At 38.9% G+C, this 27,562-nt stretch overlaps 1 protein-coding gene across 2 annotated transcripts in view; it reads right to left on the bottom strand.

Moving 5' to 3' along the window:
- The window catches only part of PRKCI (protein kinase C iota), a 107,022-nt gene that overhangs the window by 63,507 nt on the left and 15,953 nt on the right, over window positions 1-27,562 (bottom strand). The window contains exon 2 of one of the 2 annotated variants that reach the window (XM_003416243.4): window positions 25,815-25,936. In XM_003416243.4, coding sequence (XP_003416291.3) covers window positions 25,815-25,936 — 122 coding nt within the window. Of the gene's footprint in view, window positions 1-920; window positions 1,030-25,814; window positions 25,937-27,562 lie in introns of those variants that run through there. The other variant, XM_064275463.1, reaches the window with a different exon arrangement.

The raw sequence follows: 27,562 nt of genomic DNA, 5'->3' as shown, positions 1-27,562 counted from the left end.
TATACTGTTCAGTTAAAAAAAAAATCCAAGTACAGAACAGTGCCTGTTGTCTGCCATATGGGGGTGGATAGAATAAAATACACATGTGTAATATGGGGCATCAGGATTGGAAGAAGACTCATTAACAACCTCAGTTATGGAGATGACACAACCTTGCTTGCTGAAAGTGAAGAGGACTTGAAGCACTTACTAATGAAGATCAAAAGACCACAGCCTTCAGTATGGGTTGCACCTCAACATAAAGAAAACAAAAATCCTCACAACTGGACAAATGAGCAACATCATGATAAACGGAGAAAAGACTGAAGTTGTCAAGGGTTTCATTTTACTTGGATCCACAATCAACAGCCATGGAAGCAGCAGTCAAGAAATCAAGATGCACTGCATTGGGTAAATCTGGTGCAAAGGACCTCTTTAAAGTGTTGAAAAGCAAAGATGTCACCTTGAAGACTAAGGTGGGACAGACCCAAGCCATGGTATTTTCAATTGCATCATATACATGTGAAAGCTAGACAATGAATAAGGAAGACCAAAGAAGAATTGACACCTTTGAACTGTGGTGTTGGCGAAGAATATTGAATATACCATGGACCGCCAAAAGAACGAACAAATCTGTCTCAGAAGTACAACCGGAATGCTCCTTAGAAGCAAGGATGGTGAGACTGCGTCTTACACACTTTGGACATGTCAGGAGGGATCAGTCCCTGGAGAAGGACATCATGCTTGGCAAAGTACAGGGTCAGTGGAAAAGAGGAAGACCCTCAACGAGGTGGATTGACACGGTAGCTGCAACAAAGAGCTCAAGCATAACAACGACTATAAAGGCGGCACAGGACTGGGTAGTGTTTCATTCTGTCGTGCATAGGGTCGCTATGCATTGGAACCGACTCGACGGCACCTAATGACAACAATATGCTTACCTGTTTGTCGTACTGTGGGGGCTTGTGTGTTGCTGTGATGCTGGAAGCTATGCCACCAGTATTCAGATATCAGCAGGGTCACCCATGAAGGACAGGTTTCAGCTGAGCTTCCAGGCTAAGACAGACTAGGAAGAAGGACCCGGCAGTCTACTTCTGAAAAGTATTAGCCAGTGAAAACCTTATGAATGCTTACATACGCATAGAATATATGTTAAATGTTACAAAATAAACTGTTAATAGTGATTGCTTTTGGGATGAGGAACTGGACAGATAGAGGACGAAGAAGAAAGGGAGGAAGATTTAGACTTTTTCCTGTATACCCTCTTTCCACTATCTGACTTTTATTACATACCCATACTCATTCTATTCAAAAGTAAACAAAAAAATATGACCCCTAACTAACTTTTCAGGCTCTTTTTCAGGTACTCTCAAAATTTACTGTAAACTCTGACCACACTGGACAACCCAGCTATCACCTAAACTTCTGTGCCTCCCTAACTTTGATGATAGTACTAGAAAGACCATCTGTGATGGATAAAAAAAAAAAAAAAAAAAAAAAGTGGCCACAAATTCTTTTGTCTATCCCACACTGAGGCATGGAGATTATTTCCCCTCTCCTTGAATACTGGCTGGCTTCTGACTGTTTTAGCCAAGAAAATGCTGCATAAGTAGCAGTATATCATTTCTGGACCCAAGCCTTAAGAAAACTTGGTGGCTTCCACTTATGCACTTGTGGGAGCCTTAAGCCATCATGAAAGAAGTCCAACTGTCCTGCTGGGGAAACACACAGAGGCTACAGGAGAGGAGAGGCTCTGAGTGTACATGAAGAGAGAAAGAATTCCAACTATCCCAGCATTCCTGTCAAGCCCTGAGATGACAACAGCCCCGGCTACCACCTAACTACAACCACATGAGACTTAAGTAAAACAAACACAACTGCTCAGTTAAGCAGAGCCATAAAAAATAAAATAATAATGAAATGAGGTTATTTTTTAAACCACTGAATTGTGGGGTGGTTTTATATACAACAGTAGACAATCAAAACAGAAATTGGCACAACTTGGCCAGGGCAAAGTCACAGAAGCTTCACAGACACATCCAAATGCCCTGAGAGACCAAGCTACTGGGCTGAGGGTGATCGCAGGGGACATCTAGCTCAATTGGCACGACATAGTCTATAAAGAAAATGTTCTACATCCAACTGTAATAAATAGTGACTGGAGTTTTAAAAGCCTGCCAGCAATCATCTAAGACACATTTACCAGTGCCATCCTGGCAGGAACAAGGGAGAATGAAGGAGGCCAAAAAGATAAGGGAAAGATTAGTCCAAAGGACTAATGGACCATAACTACCACAACCTCCACACGCTGAACCCAGAACAACTAGATGGTACCCAGTTACTACCACCAACTGTTCTGTCAGGGATCACAATACAGGGTCCATGACAGAGAGGGCGAAAAATGTAGACCAAAATTCAAATTAAAAAAAAAAAAAAAAAGACCAGGCTTGCTGGTCTGATACTGGAGAAACCCCAAGAGTATGCCCCCAGATACGCTTTTAACTCAGTCCTGAATTCAATCCTGAGGTTCAACCTTCAGCCAAAGATTAGACAGGTCTATGGAGCCCTGGTGGCACAGTAATTAAGAGTTTGGCTGCTATCTAAAAAAAAGGTCAGCAGTTCAAATTTACCAGCCACTCCTTGAAAACCTTATGGGGCAGTTCTACCCTGTCAAATAGGGTATAAGTCAGAATCGACTCGACACCAATTAGTTTATACTGCCAACAATAACACACATGAGGGACATACTTCATACTTCAAACATGTATACGAGATTCAGGAGCACACCAACCCAAAAGCAAAGATAAGAAGACAGGAAGGGACAGGAAAACTGGAAGAATGGAAACAGGGAACCTGGGGTGGAGAAGGGGAGAGTGCTGACACATTGCGGGGTTAGCAATGGATGGCACAAAACAATGTGTATATTCACTGCTTAATGAGAAACTAATTTGCTCTGTAAACTTTCACCTAAATCACACACAAACACACATACAAAAAAAAATTTGCACCAAAGGAGGCTGGTACAGCAAGAAAAGCCTAAAACATGTGGCACTGGCTTTGGCATCAAATGAAAGGCAGAAGTTGAAAGGCCCTAGAAAAAAACTGTTGGTGAAAGCTGAAAAGGAGAAAATTCTTACCATAAACGGGAAAAAGGGGTTCTTGGCAATGGGTTTTGGTTTTTTTGGGCTATGTAGCAAAGGAAAGTCCACCAACACTGCTGTCTGTAACAAACCGGAAAATAGAAAAGTACACCTAATGAACCTGTAGATTTGGCTAAATAGATTATGATTGCTAAGTGGAATGTTCAAAGTCCTAAATGGTTTCTTTCAGCTACATATATTTATTTAATGGCACTTAGTATAGTTTTTTGTTTTTTAGTTTTCCTTATATAGTTTCTGCACATTTCCTTACATCTTATTCCTAGATTAAAAAAAAAAAAAAGTATGTTGCTACTATGTATGAAATATTTTCTTCCAATATACTTTCTGACTGAGTATTGTTTATATGAAGGAAAACTATCGGTTTTCATATATGCATTTTTATAACTGCCTTAAGGCTTATACCTGAACAGCCTAGATGAAAAAGTAACATCAGTATGATTCAACCAGACTGAACAGACATACATTTTTAGATTGCTAATGATGTGATGGAGCCCTGATGGTGCAGTGATTAGGCGTTTTGCTGCTAACCAAAAGGTCAGCAGTTCGAACCCGCCAGAGGTTCCACCGGAGAAAGATGAGACAGTCTGCTTCCATAAAGATTACAGCCTTGGAAACACTATGGGACAATTCTACTCTGTCCTATAGGGTTACTATAAATCGGAATTTACTGGATGGCAATGGGTTAATAACATGATAGTTAACTTTATGCGTCAGTTTGGCTATGCTATAAACCAAACTCATTGTCACTAAGTCGATTCTGATTCATTGCAACCCTATACGACAAAGTAGAACTGCCCCACAGGGTTCCTGAGGACCAGATGGTGGATTTGAACTGATAACCTTTTGATTAGCAGCTAAATGCTTAACCACTGTACCACCACGGCCCCTGGTTTGGTTAAGCACTATTCTAGGTACTGCTATGAAGGTATTTTGTAGATGCGTTTAACAAGTACAATCAGTTAACTTTAAATAAGGGAGATTGCCCCTGATAATGTGGGTAGGTCTCAGCCAATCAATAAAAAAACTGTGGTTTCCTGGAGAAGAAATTTTGCCTCAAGAATACAGCATCAACTCCTGCTGAGTTTCTAGCTTGCTGTTCTGTCCAACAAATTTCAGACTTCTCAGCTCCCACAACTGTGTGAGCCAATTCCTTAAAATAAATCTCTTCAGACAGACAGACAGACAGACACCCCTCCTATTGGCTGTTTCTCTGGAGAACCTGCTGGTACAAATGGGTACAGGTTTCTTTTTGGGGTAATGAAAATGTTCTAAAATTGACTGAGATGGTTGCACAACTCTCTGAACATACTAAAAACTGTTGAATTGTACACTTTAAATGTGTGAATTGTATGGTATGTGAATTATGTCTCAATATTTAAGTTTTTTTCAACTACACAAACAATGACTATATAAGTGGGCCTCACCAGATGGATTACACAGGAATCAAATTACATATGTGAAAAAGACAATGGAGAAGTTCATTATTATCAGTTAAGACAAAGTCGGGGGCCAACTGTGGAAGAGACCATCAACTGGTCATATGCAAGTTCAAGACGAAGCCGAAGAAATTCAAAGCAAGTCCAAAAGAGTCAAAGTACAACCTTGAATAAATCCTGCCTGAATTTAAAGACCATTTCAAGAATAGCCTTGACGCACTGAACATTGATGACCAAAACCAGAAGAGTTTCAGGGTGACATCAAAGACATCATACATGCAGCAAGTAAGAAGTTATTAAAAATTCACGAAAGAAAGAAGAGACCAAAATGAGTATCAGAAGAGACTCTGATACTTGCTCTTCAACACGGAGTAGCTAAAGCAAACAGAAAAAATGAAGAAGTAAAAAAGATGAACAGAACATTTCAATGGGCAACTGAAGATAAAGTATTACAATGAAACGTGCAAAGGCCTGGAGTTATAAAACCAAAAGGGAAGTATGGCTTCAGCATTTCTCAAGCTGAAAGAGCCGAAGAGAAAATTCAAGCCTTAGTTTGCAATACTGAACGATTCCGTAGGCAAAAAAAATTGAATGATGCAGGAAGCATCAAAATAAAACGGAAGGTATACACAGAGTCACTGTATCAAAAAGGATTGGTCAATGTTCAAACATTTGAGGAGGTAGCATATGATCTGATGGTATTGAAGGAAGAAGTCAAGCTCCAATAAAGGCACTGGGAAAAAACAAGACTCCAGGAATTGATAAAATACCACCGAGATGTTTCAACCGACAGATGCAACACTGGAAGTGCTTACTCATCTATGTCAAGAAATTTGGAAGACAGCTACCTGGCCAACCAACTGGAAAAGATCCATATGCATGCCTATTCCAAAGAAAGGTGATCAAATGGAATGCAGAAATTACTGCACAATGTCATTAATATCACATGCTAACAAAATTCTGCAGAAGATCATTTAAAAATAACTGTCGCCACAGACTGACAGGGAACTACCAGAAATTCAAGCCTAATTTGGAAGAGGATGTGGAACAAGGGATATCATGGCTGATGTCAGATTGATCTTTGCTGCAGAGAATACCAAAAAGATATTTCCCTGTGTTTTATCAACTACACGAAAGCATTCGATTGTGTAGATCATTACAAATTATGTATAACATTACAAAGAATGGGAATTCCAGAACATTAATTGTGCTCATGTAAAATCTGTACATGGATCAAGAGGGAGTCATTCAAACAGAACAAGGAGGTACTGAGTGGTTTAAAATCTGAAAAGGTGTACGGCAGGTTTGTATACTTTCACCTTACTTATTCAATCCATATGCTGAATAAATAATCTGAGAAGCTGAACTATATGAAGAACACAGCATCGGGACTGGAGGAAGACTCATTAACAGCCTGCAGTACGCAGACAACACAACACTGCTTGCCCAACGAGAAGATGACCTGAAGCACTTACTTTCAAGGGTAAAAGACTACAGCCTTCAATTTGGATTACATATGAACATAAAGAGAATGAAAATCCTCACAACTGGACCAATAAACAACATAATGATAAATGGTGAAGAAACTGAAGTTGTCAAGGATTTCACTCTACTTGGATAAACAATCAGAGCCCTGGTGGCTGTGGATAAGACCTATGGCTGCTGACCAAAATGTTGGCAGTTTGAATCCACCAGCCGCTCCTTGGAAAGCTATGGGGCAGTTCTACTCTGACCTATAGGGTCGCTATGAGTCAGAATTGACTTTGACTAGACAGCAGGTTTGGCTTTTAGTTTTAGAATCAAAAATCAATGCCCACAGAAGCAGTAATCAAGAAATTAAACGACTACCTGCTGCAAAAGACCTCTTAAAAGTGTTAAAAAGCAAAGCTGTCACTTTGATGACTAAGTTGCACCTCACCCAGATCATGGTCTTTTAATCACCTCATATGCATATGAAAGCTGGACATTGAAAAAGGAAGACTGAAAAAGAATTGACACATTTGCATTGTGATGTTGGCAAGGAATACTGAATATACCAGGCAATGCCAATGAACAAATCTATCTTGGAAGAAGTACAGCCCGAATGCTCCTTAGAAGCGAGGATTATGAGATTTCATCTTGCTTATTTTGGACACATCAGGAAAGACCAATCACTAAAAAGGGACATCATGTTTGGTAAAGGAGATGGTCAGCAAAATAAGGGAAACCCTCCATGAGATGGGATTAACATGGTGGCTACCAACGATGAGCTCAAACGTAACAAAGATTGTGAAGATGCTGTAGGACTAGGCAACGTTTCGTTCTGTTATGTTATGTCATACATAAGGTCAACATGAGCAGAAGCCAACTTGACAGCAACTAACAAGAGAAACAACAAAATATTAAAAGGTTTAGGAAAACCTTTAAAGAGTTGTGTGCCTTGGAGAAAGATGTTGTCTTAAATCATATCAACCTTCATTAGTTGGTTCTGTGCTTCTGAAACACAAGAAAAAAATCTCCTGGAGAATACAAGGTTGTACCCAAATGCAATTTAAATAATATTATGTAAATAAAATATGTTCTTAGGAATCACCTGGGTCAGACCTTTCAAAAGAAGCATCAAAAACCTCTCAAAGGATGCATCAATTGGTCTCAACCCACCTGGGGCAAAGGAGAATGAAGAACAACAAAGACACAAGGTATTTATGAGCCCAAGAGACAGAAAGGGCCACATAAACCAGAGACTACACTAGCCTGAGACCCAAAGAACTAGATGGTGCCCAGTTACAACCAACGACTGACCTGACAGGGAACACAACAGAGAACCCCTGAGGGCGCAGGAGAGCAGTGGGATGCAGACCCCAAATTCTAGGAAAAAGATCAGACTTAATGGTCTGACTGAGACTAGAAGGACCCCGGAGGTCATGGTCCCCAGACCCTCTGTTAGCCCAAGATAGGAACCATTCCCAAAGCCAATTCTTCAGACAGGGATTGGACTGGACTATGGGATAGAAAATGATACTGGTGAAGAATGAGCTTCTTGGATCAAGTAGACACATGAGACTATGTTGGCATCTCCTGTCTGAAGAGGAGATGAGAGGGTAAAGGGGGTCAGGAGCTGGCCAAATAGACAGGAAAAGACAGAGTGGAGGGAAGGAGTGTGCTGTCTCATTAGGGGGAGAGCAATTAGGACTGTATAGCAAGGTGTTTATAGATTTTTGTATGAGAGTCTGACTTGATTTGTAAACTTTCACTTAAAGCACAATAAAAAAAATTTTTTTTTAACAGATTCAAGTTGAAACCTGGGGGGGGGGAACCTCTCAAAGGATGTTTTGATCAAGGATCCAATAAATACATCCTGATCAAAAAGAGGAAAAACATGGAACAGAATTTCAAATTCTTATGGAAATCAGATTTATTGTACCCATTGAGACTGGGGGAACCCCTGAATCAACTGCCCTGAGATAATCTTAGAGCCTGGAACCAAAGTTATCCCATGAAGTCATCTTTAAACTAAACAATTTAGTCAAGTAGTAAAAGATGTTCACCTTGAGTAATTCATTCTTTTAAAGAATTATCGAGATGAGATCAAACTGACAACAGTAACTCTAAAACACAGAGGAGAAGTTTAGGGACAGAAGAGTCTAAGTTAGTGGAGGTGAAACAATATGGGTAGAGACAGAGAATGGTGTCACAATGTGAAAAATGTAACCAATATCACTGAACTGTACATGTAGAAAACACTGAACGGGTGTATGCTTTGTTATGCATATTTTCACACACACGAAAAAATACAGCTCTCAATAGGCTGTTCTGTAGTACATCAAACCTAGGTTTTGGAGTCAATCAATCTGAATCCAAATACCAGGTTTCTTGTATGATTTTAGCAAAATTACTTCTTTGATCTTTAGTTTTCTACTACGTAAAAAAAAATAAAAAAGCTATTAGATCGTAGATTTAAAATGACTCACAGTGTGCTTGGTGCATTACACATGTGTCTTTTATTATTATACTTTGATTAAAAATCATGAATTGAATTAACTACCAATAGTACCATATTTACAAAAATCCCTTTTGTTGGAGATTATCTTTTTATCAGGCCAGTATCTGCTTGCTTTTGGTTTCCAGGTCAAATACTATTTAATAACTACAAGGAAGTGTGAAAATAAGAGTTAATCAGTAACATTACGTATGTTCCCATCTATTTTGTTTTTATTGGACTGAGTGTCTTTAGCTCAAGTATAACCTATTTTGGCCAACTGTTTAAAGCCTGATAAAGTCGGATGCATATCTCAGAAGTAAAACATTCCATGGAGAGTCATCATGAAAGAAACATGAGGGGAAAAGCTATTTATCAAAGCCCACTCTGTTACTAAAACCTGAATTCATATCCTAAAACAGGAATATACCCAGAGTAACTGCCCAATGTAAAGAACTTCAAGGTAATAAAATCTGTTATATTCACCAATAGGCTTGTTCTTTTCCTAATACTGCTACATTTTTTTTTCACCTACAAAAATAAAGAAGCAAATTAAGAATACTGGACCTCAAAAAGTTTGATAAATATTAAAGATCCAATTATTTACAAGGTAATCCAACAAGATGTGTAGCATGAAACACATATATAACACTAGTTATATTTAGTTATTTCAGCATCTGGCTGAATTCCGTGCTCCACATTTGAAAGAACAAACAAGGCTTAAAACCAAAGCTGGCAACCTGTAACACTTGCCTGAAACAGCACCACCACATTCCTCTGTCTGACATTCGAGTCTGCCACAGATTTACAGACACTCACCCTCTGTTCCCCCTGCTACCGTGCTTCTGGAAAAACTAGTGCAACTCTTGGTGAAAGTCACTGCACTCCTCTTCTAAAGGGTTATAATGCTTAAAATCTAGATTTGCTGAAATTTTCCAAGAACTCCATGATGTTTTAAGTTGTCAATCTTTCAAATATTAGGCTCAATCACAACAGTAGTGAATTTCTGGTCTGAAGTGGAAGTCAGTGGTTATAGAAGTATATGGTATCCTATCAAACTGCCCGTCCTCAATTTTCACTTCTAGAGAAGATGGAGTAAAAAGAACTGCACTTATGCTCTCACTGGAAGCAATCAAGAAACTGGACAAAATAAAGTAACAGTTTAAGATACAGGGAATCAAGCAATAAAGGACCAAACTATTTCTAGGTAACTTAAGTGCATCCCAGAACAAGGCTAAAAAATATTTTTAAGAATACAAAAATACCCAACACCCAATAAGGTACAATTCACAATGTTCAGAATCCAATTTAAAAAATTAGCATGTGAAGAAGCAGGAAAATATGACCCACAAGAGGAGAAAAATTAATCGGTTGAAACTTACCCAGAATTGATACAAATGAAAGAATTTGCAGACAGTATTATAATTATTATAATTATAGTTGGTATGTTCAAGAAGATAGAGGAAAGACTGACCATGTTAGGTAGACATGAAAGGTATTTTAAGAGATCAAAATTGAATTTCTACAAATAAAAACTAAAATGCCTGAAATGAAAAATATACTGGATAGGATTAATGGCACGTTAGCCATTGCAAGAGAATTTGAAGACAGAGAAATAAAACTATCTAAAATGAAATGCAGAGAAAAAAATGACTGAAACACACAAACAGAACATCAGTGAGCTGCAGGACAACTTCAAATGGTCTAATAAACATGTAATTGGAGTCCTTGAAGAAAGGCGCCAGTGACGGAAAAAATATTTGAAGAAATAATGGCCAAAAATTTCCCAAATTTGGTGACAACTAAACCCACAGGCCCAAGAAGCTCGTCAAACCATAGCACAAGAAACATGAAGAAAACTACACTGTGGCCCATCTTAATCACTGATAAAGACAAAGCAACCAGAGAAGAGGCATTTTAAGTATAGGGGAACAAAGATAAAAGACGACTGCAGATTTTGCATCAGAAACAACGCAAGCTAGGAGACAGTGTATTGAAAAGAAAAAAAACTGCCAACCTAGGATTCTTTACCCAGAAAAATTATCTTTTAAAAACAAAGGTGAAGTAAAGATATGAAAACGCTGAAAGAACTTATCACCAACAGACCTCTACTGCAAGAAATGTTAATGGAAGTTCTTCAAGCAGAAGGAAAAATTATATTAGATGCAAATCTAGATCTGCTCAGGAGTACTTAAGATTTTCTTCACTGCTGTAGATTTTTATTTTTAATTTTCAGGTTTGGAGCCATAATACTGCTTATGTGAAGAACTGAAGTAACACTTCAGTATACTTAAAGACACTCAATGAAAGTTTCCCCCCACTGTTCTTTCTGGCATGATTACCACTGTCAATACACCGTGTGGAATGATAAGGAAAAATATGAAAAGCATTCGTCCCCCATTTTAGTTCTTAACACACAGGACCAAAGATGTTAGAAAATATGTTACCATAAGTATTGTTTTGTTATATCTTGGCACTCAATTTTCCCTGCTATGGACACGTGAGATTTTATAATCTGATCCAAGTCAGAAAGAGGTTTACCTGCATAGAATTCTGAAAATTCCATAACTTTATGTCAAAGAATTATTATACTCATTTAAAATTTTCATGAATCTCACCTATTCAAGCCAACAGGATGTAAATAAAAGAACTACATCAGAATAATACATTCTTCCCCCTGAAAATCATCTGTTTTCAACTTCTTCCCTCACATGGTCTTTTATTACAGTGTGAAAAAACACATTCAGATGCTATCGGTGGAAGTGTAACAAAATGGTACAGTATTTTTGAAGGGCAATTGGGTATTACCTATCATCAAAAATGGGAGTCCCTGGGTGGTGCAAACAATTGAAGTCCTCAGCTGCTAACCAAAAGGTTGGAGGTTCAAGTCTACCCAGAGGCACCTTGGAAGAAAGGCCTGGTGATCTACTTCCAAAAAATCAGCCACTGAAAACCCTATGGAGCATGGTTCTGCTCTGACACACATGAGGTTATTATGAGTCAGAACTGACTCAATGGCAACTGGTTTTTTAATCCAGGACTCATGCCATTTCAGAGAATTTACCCTACCGATAATCCAGTACAGGTGCCCAAAGAACATATGCAAAAGCTATTTACTGTCCTAATATTATACTGGTCAAACTGTAAACAATCCATCAAAAGGGAACTGGTTAAATAACATAACCATGTTATTTAATACTACATACATCATTTACTAGGAATAAGATAAATCTACATGCACTGATAGGGAAAGATAACCACAACAAGTGAAGTGAAAAAAGAAGATTAAATAACAGCCTGTATAGTATTAGTCTATTTGTAAGAAGGAAAAAATTGTTACCCTATCCCTTCTACTTTTATATTCATAGAAAAAGAGTTTTCAATTTCTTTATAGCAGCTATCTCTAATGATCTGATCATTCCTAGAGATACTCTTTTCCTTCAAACAAATCAGTATGTTTGTTAAAAGCATGCATTATTCTTTTTTTTTAATTTTTTTATTTTGTTATTGTTGATAATATATACAGCAAAACATACACCAACTCAACAGTTTCTACATGTACAGTTTGGTGACACTGACAACATTCTTCGAGTTGTGTAATCATTCTCACCCTCCTTTTCTGAGTTGTTCCTCCCCATTAACATAAACTCTCTGCTCCCTAAGGTTCCTGTCTAATCTTGTGAGATGCTGTTGTCAAGTTGATCCCATATAAATAGTTCTTAAAAGAGCATAATGCTCAAGGCAGACTTTTTTCACTAATTAAGCTAAACCATTGTTCAGTTTTAAGAAGACTTTCTCAGAGCAATAGTTTCAAGGGTTCGTCTAGTCTCCATGTTTCCACAAAGTCTGGAGCCCATGATAACTTGAAATTCTGTTCTGCATTTTCCTCCTCCCCCCCACCCCCCCTTTTTTTTTAAAGACAAGTTGAAGTGGATTTTCTGTTACTTGCAACTGGAAAACTCCCAACGTACACTACCTGGATTCAAATAACAGCTCTGCTATGCAGAATCTGTGTCGCTCTGGGAAGTTATTTAACACCTCTGATTCTTAGTTGCCTTCTCTGTGGAGTGGAGGCACCTCCCTTGCACAGCTTCCCGGATAATAATTAACACTATAGCTGGTTAATATTTGGCACAGTCCTGGGAACACCACATGTGCTTAATACATGTAAGTTTTACTGGCATTATTACAGGAGGAAAAGCACAAAGCAAGTGGGATGCAAACCGAATTTGCCTATAGGGTCAAGCAGATATTTAATGTAGTCGGGGAAAGCAGACTAGACCCAGATAATGAGGAGTGTTGACATAAGGGGAGGGCAAATGCCTGATTCAAAAGCATTAACACGGGGCGGAGCCAAGATGGCGGAATAAATAGATGCTTCCCTTGAGCCCTCTTTACAAAAAAGACCCAAAAAAACAAGTGAAACGAGTGTATTTGTGACAAGCTGGGAGCCCTGAGCATCAAAGGCAAGCTTAGACAACGAACTGAGGGGCAGGGGAATGAAGAGACCGTTCAGAAGTGGAGAGGAGTTACCGCGCCTGAATCGCGGGGAGCCCTCAGGCACCATTTCCGGAGCTGTGGCGGCCGCGGCAAACTAGTTCTAGCGTTCCGCCGCAGTTTCCTCAGGGAGAAGCAGCCAGCCACACAGCCCACTCACACCTCCGGAACCTGAGGAGAAGGGCGCTCTCGGCAAAAGCTAACTACTTGCATATATTTTACCGGGCCCCCCCACAAAGCCAGCTCCAGCGGCTGAATCCCTGGGCCTGAGATAGACACTGGTGAGCACCTAGGGCCATCCTCCCGGCCTGGGGAAGGAAAATATTACCAAGTTCAGGGAAAAGATAATTTGCTAACTCCATTAACCAGGGAAGCTCAGGCCGGAAGCGGCTACTGTCCAGGCATAAACTGTCTGTGGACCTTGAGCACTTTTCCCTTCTGCATGGGCCTGTGTGGGCCTATTTCGGGAGAATAGGCCCTTGTTGGCAAACTCCAACCATTTCAGTTCTGCAGTGGAGAGGTGGGTGTTTGACGTCTGATATTGCTTTGCCTATTAAACAAGGTCCTCACCTACAGACAACAGGGACCTAAGGACTGGTGGATCCACTTAGGTGGCCCAGCCACCCATGACAGGGGTCCAGGGACAACTGGCACCTCCCACTCCTTACGAGAAAACTTTGGGTGCCCACGGTCCCTCTGCAGAGCCCACCCACCAGCATGCTCTAGAGAACAGAGACGCGTTTTCCTCAGAGACACTTGGGGGTCAGTTCTTAGCCCCCTGCCTTGTTCAGAGTGTGACCCACTGCTGCAATCAGATACGGGTATATACGCCAATCACCCCTGCCCCTCTAAGACTGTAGGACAGAGCCAGTACCACACACTGGATATCAGCTACCTGGAAACCTGAGCTGAATTCATACAAGAAAACTGGAATCCTAGACTGATATACTTGATAACAGCTGTAGCCAGCTGGGGACAGGACACCAGAGCTCCAAAGGTGAAAATAATCAAGCTAGCTCCCTCAAGCAAACCACAGGAGTATACCAAAACAAAACAAAGCAAGCAGCTAAGACACTGTAAGCAAGCATAAACTAATACAATAACTTATAGCTGGCTTGGAGACAATAGTCAGTATCAAGTCACATAAAGAAACAGGCCATGATCACCTCAACAGGCTCTCAAAACAAAGAATCCAGGGATCTTTTACATGAAAGTGCATTCCTGGAATTACCAGATGCAGAATACAAAAGTTTAATATACAGAACCCTTCAAGACATCTGGAAGGAAATGAGGCAATACGCAGAACACGCCAAGGAACACACAGATAAAGCAACTGAAGAAATCAGAAGTATTATTCAGGAACATAATGAAAAGTTTAATAACTTCGAAAAATCCATAGAGAGCAATCAGAAATTCAGAAGATTAACAATAAAATTACTGAATTAGTTAAGTCAACAGAAACTCAGAGGAGCAGAATTGAGCAAGTAGAAGCTAGAATATCTGAATTCAAAGATAAATCACTTGAAACTAATATATTTTATGAAAAATCAGATAAAAGAATTTTAAAAAATGAAGAAAACTTAAGAATCATGTGGGACTCTATCAAGAGAAATAACCTACGAGTGATTGGAGTACCAGAACAGGGAGGGACGACAGAAAATACAGAGAAAATTGTTCAGGATTTGTTGGCAGAAAACTTCCCTGATATTGTGAAAGATGAGAATATATCTATCCAAGAGGCTCATCGAACTCCACATAAGGTAGATCTTAAAAGAAAGTCACCAAGACATATTATGATCAAGCTTGCCAAAACCAAAGATCCCACCAAAAGACCCACTGCTGTCGAGTCGATATAAAGAGACAATTATAAGAGCAACGAGGGATAAAAGAAAAGTCACCTACAAGGGAGAGCCAATAAGAATAAACTCGGACTACTCAGCAGAAACCATGCAGGCAAGAAGATAACGGGATGACATATACAAAAAATTGAAGAAAAAAAATTCCCGCCAAGAATCATATATCCATCAAAACTGTCTCTTAAATGTGAAGGTGAAATTAAGACATTTCCAGATAAACACAAGTTGAAGGAATTCGTAAAAGCCAATCCAAAACTACACGAAATACTAAAGGGAGTTCTTTGGTTAGAAAATCAATAATATCAGGTATCGACCCGAGACTAGAACCCTGGGCAGAGCAACCAGAAGTCAACCCAGAAAGGGAAATCCAAAAAATTAAAAAAAAAAAAGCAAGATTTCAAAAAAAAAAAAAAAAAAGGCCCAACACAGGGTAACGGCAATGTTATTATATAAAAGAAGACAACATTAAAATAATAAAGAGTGACTAAGAAATGTAATCATACACCGTCCATATGGAGAGGAAGATATGGCGACACAAAGAAATAAAAGTTAGTTATAAATTTAGAAAAATAGGGGTAAATAATCAGGTAACCACAAGGAGACAAACTATCCCACTCATCAAAATAAAATACAAGTGAAAAATAGAGAATCAGCAGAAACAAAATCGACAACAACAAATACGAGGAAAGGACAACATACAAATAAAATCTACTCAGCACATAAAATCAAGTGGGAAAAAGAAGCTGTCAACACACCAAAAATGATAGCACTAAATTCATACCTATCCATAACTACCCTGAATGTAAGTGGATTAAATGCACCAATAAAGAGACAGGGAGAGGCAGAATGGATTAAAAAACAAGATCCGTCTATATGCTGCCTACAAGAGACACACCTTAGACTTAGAGACACAAACTAAAACTCAAAGGATGGACAAACATGTATCAAGCAAACAATCAAAAAAGAGCAGGAGTGGCAATATTAATTTCTGACAAAATAGACTTTAAAGTTAAATCCATCAGAAAGGATAAGGAAGGGCACTATATAATGATTAAAGGGACAATACACCAAGAAGATATAACCATGTTAAATATTTATGCACCCAATGACAGGGCTGCAAGATACATAAAACAAACTCTATCAGCATTGAAAAGTGAGAGAGCTTCACAATGATAGCAGGAGACTTCACCACACCACTTTCGGTGAAGGACAGGACATCTAGAAAGAAGCTCAATAAAGGCACGGAAGATCTAAACGCCACAATCAACCAACTTGACCTCGTAGACATACACAGAACACTCCACCCAATAGCAACCAACTATACTTTCTTTTCTAGTGCACATGGAACATTCTCTAAAATAGACCACATATTAGGTCATAAAGCAAGCCTCAGCAGAATCCAAAACATTGAAATATTACAAAGCATCCTCTCTGACTGTAAGGCCATAAAAGTAGAAATCACTACCAGGAAATGCAGGGGAAAGAAATCAAACACTTGGAAACTGAACAATACCCTGCTCAAAAAAGACTGGATTATATAAGACATTAAGGATGGAATAAAGAAATTCAGAGAATCCAATGAGAATAAAAACACTTCCTAACAGATCCTTTGAGACACAGCAAAAGTGGTGCTCAGAGGCCAATTTAGATCAATAAATGCACACATCCAAAAAGAAGAAAGGGCCAAAATCAAAGAACTATCCCTACAACTTGAACAAATGGAAAGAGAGCAACAAGAGAAACCCACAGGCACCAGAAGAAAACAAATAATAAAAATTAGAGCTGAACTAAAGGAAATAGAAAACAGAAAAACAATTCAAAGAATTAACACGACCAAAAGCCGTTTTTTTTAAAAACTCAACAATATTGATAGATCACTGGACAAACTGACAAAAGAAAAACAGGAAAGGAAGCAAATAACCTGAATAAGAAATGAGATGGGCGATATTGCAACAGACCCAACTGAAATTAAAAGAATCATATCCGATTACTATGAAAAACTATACTGAAACAAATTTGAAAACCTAGAAGAAATGGATGAACTCTTAGAAACACACTACCTACCTAAATGAACACAAACAGAGGTAGAACAACTAAATAGACCCATAACAAAAGAAGAGATTGAAAAGGTAATCAAAAAACTCCCAACAAAAAAAGCCCTGGTCTGGACAGCTTCACCGCAGAGTTCTACCAAACTTTCAGAGAAGAGTTAACACCACTACTACTAAAGGTATTTCAGAGCATAAAAAAGGATGGAATACTACCAAACTCATTCTATGAAGCCACCATATCCCTGATACCAAAACCAGGTAAAGACACCACAAGAAAAGAAAATTGTAGACCTATATCCCTCATGAATGTAGATGCAAAAATCCTCAACAAAATTCTAGCCAATAGCATTCAACAACATACCAAAAAAATAATTCACCATGACCAAGTGGGATTCATACCAGGTATGCAGGGATGCTTCAACACTACAAAAACAATTAATATAATCCACCACATAAATAAAACAAAAGATAAGAATCACATGATTTTATCAATTGATGCAGAAAAGGCATTTGACAAAGTTCAACACTCATTCATGATAAAACCTCTTAGCAAAATAGGAATAGAAGGAAAACTTCTCAACATAATAAACGGCATTTATACAAAGCCAACAGCCAACATCACCCTAAAAGGAGAGAGCCTGAAAACATTCCCATTGAGATCGGAAACCAGACAAGGACGCCCTTTATCACCACTCTCATTCAGCATTGTGCGGGAAGTCCTAGCCAGAGCAATTAGGCTAGATAAAGAAATAAAGGGCATCCAGATTGGCAAGGAAGAAGTATCTCTATTTGCAGATGACATGATCTTATACACAGAAAACCCTAAAGAATCCTCCAAAAAACTACTGAAACTAAGAGTTCAGCAGAGTACCGGGATACAAGATAAACATACAAAAATCACTTGGATTCCTCTACACCAACAAAAAGAACTTCGAAGCAGAAATCACCAAATCAATGCCATTCACAGTAGCCCCAAGAAGATAAAATACTTAGGAATCAATCTTACCAGAGACGTAAAAGACTACAGTACACTTTTGCAAGAAACCAAAAGAGACTTAGTAAGTGGGAGAACATACCTTGCTCATGGATAGGAAGACTTAACATTATAAAAATGTCTATTCTTCCAAAAGCCATCTATACATTTAATGCAATTCCAATCCAAATCCCAAGGACATTCTTTTATGAGATGGAGAAACAAATCACCAATTTCGTATGGAAGGGAAGGAGGCCCCAGATAAATAAGGCATTACTGAAAAAGAAGAAGAAAGTGGGAGGCCCTACTTTACCTGATTTTAGAACCTATTATACCACCACAGTAGTCAAAACAACCTGGTACTGGTACAACAACAGATACATGGACCAATGGAACAGAATGGAGAATCCAGACATAAATCCATCCACATATGAGCAGTTCATATTTGACAAAGGCCCCAAATCACTTAAATGGGGAAAAGACAGTCTTTTTAACACATGGTGCTGGCAGAACTGGATATCCACCTGCAAAAAAATGAAACAAGACCCATACCTCACTCCATGCACAAAAACTAACTCAAAATGAATCAAAGACCTAAATATAAAATCTAAAACGATAAAGATCATGGAAGAAAAAATAGGGACAATGTTAGGAGCCCTAATACATGGCATAAACAGTACATAAAACATTATAAAGAACGTAGAAGAAAAACTAGATAGCTGGGAAAAAAAAAAAAAAAAAAGATAACTGGGAGCTCCTAAAAATCAAACACTTATGCTCACCCAAACACTTCACCAAAAGAGTAAAAAGACTACCTACAGACTGGGAAAACGTTTTTAGCTAGGCATTTCTGATCAGCGCCTGATCTCTAAAATCTACATGATACTGCAAAACCTCAACTGCAAAAAGACAAATAACCCAATTAAAAAATGGGCAGAAGATATGAATAGACACTTCACTAAAGAAGACATTCAGATAGCTAACAGATGTATGAGGAAATGTGCACGATCATTAGCCACTAGAGAAATGCAGATCAAAACTACAATGAGATTTCATCTCACTCCAGCATGGCTGGCATTAATCCAAAAAACACAAAATAATAAGTGTTGGAGAGGTTGTGGAAAGACTGGAACACTTCTACACTGCTGGTGGGAATGTCAAATGGTACAACCACTTTGGAAATTGATTTGGCGCCTCCTTAAAAAGTTAGAAATAGAACTACCATAGGTTCCACCAATCCCACTCCTTGGAATATATCCTAGAGAAATAAGAGCCTTTACATGAACAGATATATGCACACCCATGTTTATTGCAGCACTGTTTACAATAGCAAAAACATGGAACCAACCAAGGTGCCCATCAATGGATGAATGGATAAATAAATTATGGTATATTCACACAATGGAATACTACACATCAATAAAGAACAGTGAGGAATCTGTGAAACATTTCATAACATGGAGGAACCTGGAAGGCATTATGCTGAGTGAAATTAGTCAGTTGTAGAAGACAACTATTATAAGAACTTGAGAAACCATTTAAACTGAGAAGAAAACATTCTTTTGTGGTTACGAGAGCGGAGAGGGAGGGACGGTGGGAGAGGGAGGTTCTCAGATAGTAGATAAGAACTACTTTAGGTGAAGGGAAAGACAGCACATAATACAAGGGAGGTCAGCACAATTGGACTAAACCAAAAGCAAGGAAGTTTCCTGAATAAACTGAATGCTTTGAAGGCCAGTGTAGCAGAGCAGGGGTCTGGGGACCATGGTTTCTGGGGACATCTAAGTCAATTGGTATAATAAAATCTATTAAGAAAACATTCTGCATCCCACTTTGAAGGGTGGCGTCTGGGGTCTTAAACACTAGCAAGCAGCCATCTAAGATGTATCAATTGTTCCCAACCCACCTGGATCAAAGGAGAATGAAGAACACCAAGGATACAAGGCATTTACGAGCCCAAGAGACAGAAAGGGCCACATGAACCAGCAACTACATCATCCTGAGACCAGAAGAACTAGATGGTGCCCAGCTACAACCGATGACTGCCCTGACAGGGAACACAACAGAGAACCTGTGGGGGAGCAGGAGAGCAGTGGGATGCAAACCCCACATTCTCATAAGACCAGACTTAATGGTCTGACTGAGACTGGGAGGACCCTGGAGGTCATGGCCCCCAGACCTTCTATGGGCCCAGGACAGGAACCATTCCCAAAGCCAACTCTCCAGACATGGATTGGACTGGACAATTGGTTGGAGAGGGATGCTGGTGAGGAGTGAGCTTCTTGGATCATGTGGACACTTGAGACTAGGTTGGCATCTCCTGCCTGGAGGCGAGATGAGAGGGTGGAGGGGGTTAGAAGCTGGCGAAAAGGACACGAAAAGAGAGAGTGGAGGGAGAAAGCAAGCTGTCTCATTAGGGTGAGAAACTGGGAGTATGCAGCAAGGTGTATATGGGTTTTTGTGTGAGAGATTGACTTAATTTGTAAACTTTCACTTAAAACACAATAAAAATTATTTAAAAAAAAAAAGCATTAATACTTTCAAATTTACAAACTCAGTGAGGTTCAAACCAAGTTAAGTATGAGGGCTGCTAGTTTGCAACAGGGCTTCAAACTGGTTAGAACCCCTGCTAAGAATTTGCATTTCTAACAATTTCCCTGCTGAGAATTTGTGTTTCCAACAAGCCCTACATAAGGATCACCTGGGGATCTTGTTAAAATGTAAATTTTGATTCAGTACATCTGGGGTGGAAATGCAACCTCTCAGCAGGGGTTTGAACTGAAAAATGACTGGATTTGAAGCCCTGGTTTGGAAATCCTGCAGAGCAATTAAAGCATGAATGTTTCAGTCAAGGGCACAGCTGTGGCCATGAGGTGCAGCTGCCCAGTTCTAGGTGTTCCCATGTCTTAGGGCTCTAGGGCAAGGAGACCTCATCATGATTCCTCAGCCTTTTTCCCCACCTATACACCCTACTCCCAAAGCAAGAGAATCAAAGGGCCTTTGAAACCAAGGCTCTCCTTTTATTTGAAAACCAAGCATGACCACTCTCTAGTTTTAATCTTCCCTTTCCCTAGTCTGTGCCTTCAAGCACCTTTTCTGGGGAAAGCATGTTTGCACCTACGCTGGCAGATCTGAGTCCCTGGCCACATGCCAGCTGAGATGGGGCTCTTTCCATGCCCACCCACCCCAGCAGCCTGCAATCCAGACTTTGGAGGGGCTCACTGAGAGCTGTACGAGCTGGAGGAGACTGGCCGTCAAGACCGCAGGCGATCCAGGTTAGATCTGAGAGCTGTAGGAGCTGGAGGAGATTGGCCGTCAAGTTCGCAGGCGACCCAAGTTAGATCAAGGTGCCCTCCACACTTGCTCATCTCTTTGAAATGAGCGTGCCTCATGCCTGGTTGGAGCATCTGTAATAGCAAAGGACTTGGGGCAGAATTGGGGCTTACAATAAACCAAAGAACCCAAACCCATTGCTGTTGAGTCAATTTCAACTCATGGCAACCTCGTGCTACAGAGTAGAACTGAGCTCTGTAGGATTTTCTTGGCTGTTATCTTTACTGAAGCAGAAGCAGATCACCAGGCCTTTCTTCCTCAGTGCTACCGGGTGGACGCAAACCGCCAAACCTTTAGGTCAGTAGCTGATCCCAAACTGCTTGCGCCACTCAGGGACCTTGGGTTTACAATAATCATTATCATACATGGAATGCTCCGCATATGCCGACACTCTTCAGGTATTACGTTTTTATCACATCCATTTTACACAGAAGAAAGCATCAGTGATGTTAAGGAACTTGCCTAGAGTCACAATGCTAATAGGTGGCAGAGCCAGACTATGAACCCAGATAAGCATAAACCTAAAGCTCTTGTTTAGCCACCATACTATAATGCCTACCAGAGAGTATGCACTGACGAGTTGGTATGATTGTTCTGGGCCATTTGACAATTGTATACATTATTGATTATTATGAAAGAATAAGTCTGATCCATACATCAATCTTCTCTCAATCTGATTAGTATGGTGGTCCTTAAACATGTCCACAAATTCTTTGGTACCACTCCAATCAAGAGGGAGGGATTAATTCCTCCTTCCTTGAATATGGGCTGGCTTCTAACAAATAGAACATGGCAGAAGTAATGCCTTATGATTTCTGAGGCTATGTTATAAAAAGCAATAATGTTTCCACCTGGCTCCACCTCTTGGGATGTGAAAGCAGGCATTATTCTCCATAAAAACTTTAACATTAGGGAAACAAAATATCCCAAAGGCTAGTTCCTAGTAAAAGAAAAGTGACCGAATAGAAACAGATTTTAAATCAGGCAATCAGACTCTCGATAAATGCACATATTTTCAGGAAATATTTAATAGTAGGTTTTAAATATAAAAAGTACATCCTTAAGAAACAACAAGTCACAATTAAAATATGGTGAACTAAAAAGTCACAACTGTCAGTCTCTGCCCCATATCCTCTGACCAACAAGAGTATACGGGGGCAGGAGTGTGATGATTACAAAATTGCTATTCATTCCCTAATGTTTAGTGAGATTAAGCAAACCAGTTTTTCCACATGTACATCAAAACAGATCAGTAAAACTGGTTTTGAGCACAAGGAAGAAGTGCAGTTGTCTTAAATCTGTTTAAAAATGTAAGCTTATGATCTTTATTTGACCTAATATAAAATTCCACAAGTAAATGTTTAGCTTCTAGAATGGTGTTTCTAATATGCCAGGGAAACCAAATTATAGTCCTATCTTCCAATCCTCCTAGACTAAAAATTTTTCTCTAGATCAGAGTGCCCCAAAGCCTACATGATTAAAACTAAAGGTGACATAACTACAACAGCTGAAAAACAATCCCAGGTAACTTAAAAAATAATTATTCTGTGTACCTAAAATTAAGAAAACCAGACTGGTACCAGAATTAACCAGGGTACGAAGGATCACACAGGAATCAAGAGACCTTAATGGGAAGTTTAATCTTTTACTTGAATGAGGCAAAGGCTACAATTTCGTAGTTTTCCCAAGAAAATAAGAACACTTAATCGCTGCATTATAAAACGATAAAGCCGTTTCATCAAAGAGTTAATTTAATTTACCTACATGAAATTGTTAATTAAAATATGCTATTCCTTTAAGAAGAAATTAAAAAAAAAAACAAAAGCCCATTGCTGTCAAGTTGATTCCGACTCATAGCGACCCTAAAGGACAGAGCAGAACTGCCCCATAGAGTTCCCAAGGTGCGCCTGGTGGATTTGAACTGCTAACCTTCTGCAGCAGCTGCAGCACTTAACCACCATGCCACCAGGGTTTCCTAAGAAGAAACAGAATAAACAATTCCAATGCTTAAGTCTGCAATAACTGAAGTAAAACTAAACCATGGCAAGTTGCTATACTAGTCTTCTGTGTAAGTCACAAATATTTTTTGAACATACTATGTAGAGTACTGCTCTAGACATTGAAGCTCAATGGCAAACAAAATAGACAAGATCTCTGCTTTCACAGCGCTTACATTCTACCTTACAATAAAATAACAAGAGAAAACGGGGTAACAAGACAAAGTGAGTGGGGTAAGAAGGTTTCTTGGAGGACATGGTATTTGAGTTAAGACCTGAATGGCGAGAAAGATACAGCTATGTGGGAGCAGAACTCTCCAGGCAAAGACAATACAAAGTATAAAAGTACTAATAAAAAATCTTAATAGAATGTGTTTATATCAAGTTCTTTTAATAAAAAGCATTATTCAGTTACTCCTACGAAAATCAGTTTGAGCATCACTGACTGAAAAACTCTAAATGACAAACAAATGGCATGAAATGATCAGGACAGGATTAAAATGAGAATGACATCAGTTCATAAGAACCACTTCATTGAGTACTTGCTATATGTGCTAATTTATATTGTCTCATTTGCAGGCTGAAGAACTGTAAGATATCCATACTACTTACAATTAATCATATTTAAAGCAACCTTGTGATAGAGTAGGTCAGAAGTGGTTGAACAGATGAAGATAATCTTATTCTTAAATAATGCAAAATTTCACAAACCAAGCTAGCACTTCACTTATTAGATTTACAAAAATGTTGAAAATTCTAAAATCTGAGGTTGATGAGGACAAGAGTGAAAGGACCCTCTTATTCACTGTAGTTGTACTATGAATTGGTTTAACTTCTTTTGATAACAAATTGTCACTAGCTACCAAAATTGACAATGTGCATATTCCTTAGCCCACTTCTGTGAATTTGCTATATGGAGTTCCATATGATCGTACAAAACTATGTGAAAATATTCTTTATATACTGCTACAGTAGTGAAAAACTAGAAACAGTTCAAATGCTCATCAGTAAGGGATCAAACAAATGAATCATTGAACATCTACCATATGGAATAGTGTGCAGAGCATTAAAAAGGTTATGAACTGATATACACAAATTTAAAAGCATACAATACACAGGAAAACACTGTATAATGATTCGTATAATTCCTTTTGTGTAAATGAAAAGTGTTGCTTATAGATAATTTATACAAACATACTTGTTTGTATATGCATAAAAAATACCTAGAAGAGCGTATTCTAAGATGTTACCAGTGGTTTTCTCCATTAAGAATGGGATTGGTGAGGGAAGAGAGAAGAGAAAGGGCAAACAGAAGGCTCCTTTTTTAATTTTATAAACACCTGTACTACTTTTTTTTTTCCTAAACAGTGAACATGGATTAGAGAAACTTCTAAAAACTTTTTTAAAAAACAAAAATGTGAGCTTACCTACCGCTTTGGGCAGGGATGATATTTTTCCAGGGCTCTTCATATCAGGGAACACAGAAATAGTCCCAAATATTGAGCCAAATATTAAAATGAAATTCCGTTTGTACTGCAATGAAAATGATTTCACAGAAGCAGTGTATTTAGGGTATCTTTTAACTACATTTCAATGACTGACATTCTATCATGTAAAATAAAATCTATCGTGGTTTGCAAGGTCTTTCAGAATCTAGTCCTGGAGCTCTCAAACTTAACATTCATGGAATTCAGCTGTGGACCATGTTAAATATAGACTTGGATTCAGTAGTCTGGGATGGGCCTAAGAGTACCCATTTCTAACAAGTTCTGCAGACCATACTTTGAGCAGCAAGGATCTAGCCCAAGTTCATACCTTACCACTCCCCACACTTGAGATGTAGTGAATTGACCCCTCCCTCCCACACACACACCATGTTCTCTACCCCTCCGTGCCTTTTTACAGCTTATTCTTCTGCCTAAGTGTTTTTCCCCTCACCTCCTCCACCTCAAAAACCTTTACTCTTTGTTAGAGGTTTAGGTCAAACATCGCAGATATTTCAGGCAGAAGCAGATGCTGCTTCTTTTGTACTCCCTGAGGCTCCTATGCGTTTATGTTCCAGCATTTATTGTATTTGTTATGTACATGTCCGTCTCCTCTAGAAGACTGAGTTTAAGAATATGAAATATCTTGCATCCTCAGTACACTGATATTCAATAAATGTTTTCTGTGAGGAAAAGTCACTAAGATATTGGGTTTCTGCCACCACCTTTTAAAATAACAATTGTCACAATCACTTTCATTCCATAACATTTTCTTTAATATTCAATAAAAATAGGTAATCTCTTAAATCAAAATAAGACAACACTTAGATTAAAAGTTAAAATGTCACACTATTTGATGAGATGTTTACCTTATTGTTGGAAAAAAAAGGTCAAGTAAATTCACTCAATTTGAGGGTAAAGAGGGAAGAGCAAAGATTGGTACTCTTTTAGCTTAAATACTTAGAGAAAAAATAAGAAGAGCATCGAATTTCTAATATACCTTTCCCTCCTTTAATTTTTAGAACTCTGTTATTGTATTTTAAAAACAACAGCAAAATAACACCTTAAATCAAATGCATTCCCACTCACCTTCCTCGTCTATCCATTTCATGGTGAAAAGCTGTTCATTGTCAAAAGAACACATATCTCGAACCTCACTGCAAAGGCCCTCAAAGGAGATTGAAGGTTCAAAATGTGTTATCATGATATCCCTGAAAAAGAAAAGCAGTTTTAAGTTTGACAATTATTAAAACAAATAATGCTCTACCTATTACTGAGCATCTGACAACTTGATCGACTTCTCAATTCTGTGTGTGCATCAAAATACATGACTTCCAATAAACTACTATCTCTGTAAAGTAAAAATAAAATAATGATTGAAAAATACTGGATTTGTGAGAAACTTTAATACAAACTTCCCTCCTAACTCAGGAAGCCCACCCTAATTGCCCCGAGAGATGGCAGTTCTACTTCTGCTTTATTGCTAGTTATCAGAAACTCACTCCTTGCTGAGGCAGTCTACCCCACAGAGGAACAGCTCTGGCACTGATACGTTTCTGCCTTAGATTTAACTGAAATCTGTTCCAATTTCTTTTTTAATATTTATTTTATTTTTCGTGAGAATATACAGAGCAGATCATACACTCATTCAACAATTTCTACAAGTACAGTTCAATGACACTGTTGAATTCTTCACGCTGTCAGTATTCTCACTATCTCTTCCCACTGCCCTCAACTATGTGTTGAGTTACTGCTGCCAATTTAATCTGACATAGATTATTCTTTAAAGGAGCGCAATGCTCAAGGCAAACATTCCTTACTAATTCAGCTGAACTGTTGTTTGGTTGGAAACCCTGGTGGCATAGTGATTTAAGGACTACGGCTGCTAACCAAGTGGTTGGCAGTTTGAATCCACCAGGCACTCCTTGGAAACTCTATGGGCCAGTTCTACTTTGACCTATAGGGTTGCTAGGAGTCAGAATCGACTCGATGGCAGTGGTTTTGGTTTCTGGTTTGGTTGTTTGGTTTAAAGATGACTTCAGGGGATAGTTTCAGTTCAAAGTCAAAAAGCTTTCTTAGGGCAACAGATTCGGGAGTTTCTCAACCCTCAATGGGCCCAGTAAGTGTGGGTTCTATAAGAAACCTGAAATTCCACATTTTCTCTCCTTTAGGTCAACACTCATCTATTGAATCCTTGATCAAAATGTTCAGTAACAGCAAGCAGGTACCATCCAATCCTTCTGGTCTCACTGCAAAGGAAGCAGCAGTTGCTGGAGTCAATTAGACCTACAGTCCAGTCCTTCTTCAATTCCTGGGTCTCCTCCTTCCTCTGCTGCTCCAGGTAAATGGAGACCAATTGTTGTATCTGATTCCAATTTATGTTCTCACCCTGGTCCCACAACTTCCAACAGAAATACTCTATTACAGACACCTGGTTTACTCACAACCCTGACACATACAAGATCTTGATCATCCAAATCCTTAATCCCGACATTCCCTCAGGTTATGGCTCAGTTTGTGGGAGGAAAAAATACTCTTTAATGGGCACTTCAACATCAACTTCCATTAAACATTAACTTCCATTAAAACTTTTTCAGCCACATAAGACAAATGGTCTTTACTTCTAAATCCGTCCAACTTGTAGCTTACGTTCCACCTTTTGTTATTTAACTTACCATACACTTGATGGCACGTCCTCAACTGAATTGTAAACAACTAGAAGGCAAGAATTCTTGGAACTTCCTAATATATTCCCATAACTATTTAGGCACTCAAATAGTTCTTGACTCAACGTGGAAGAAATATTTCCTATGAGAAATCCACCTTCCAGAAAATGT

This window comes from Loxodonta africana, chromosome 23 (genome assembly GCF_030014295.1).
Source record: "Loxodonta africana isolate mLoxAfr1 chromosome 23, mLoxAfr1.hap2, whole genome shotgun sequence".
Lineage (NCBI taxonomy): Eukaryota > Metazoa > Chordata > Mammalia > Proboscidea > Elephantidae > Loxodonta > Loxodonta africana.
The sequence above is the reverse complement of the archived record's forward strand: the minus strand, read 5'-3'. Positions and strand labels throughout refer to the sequence as shown.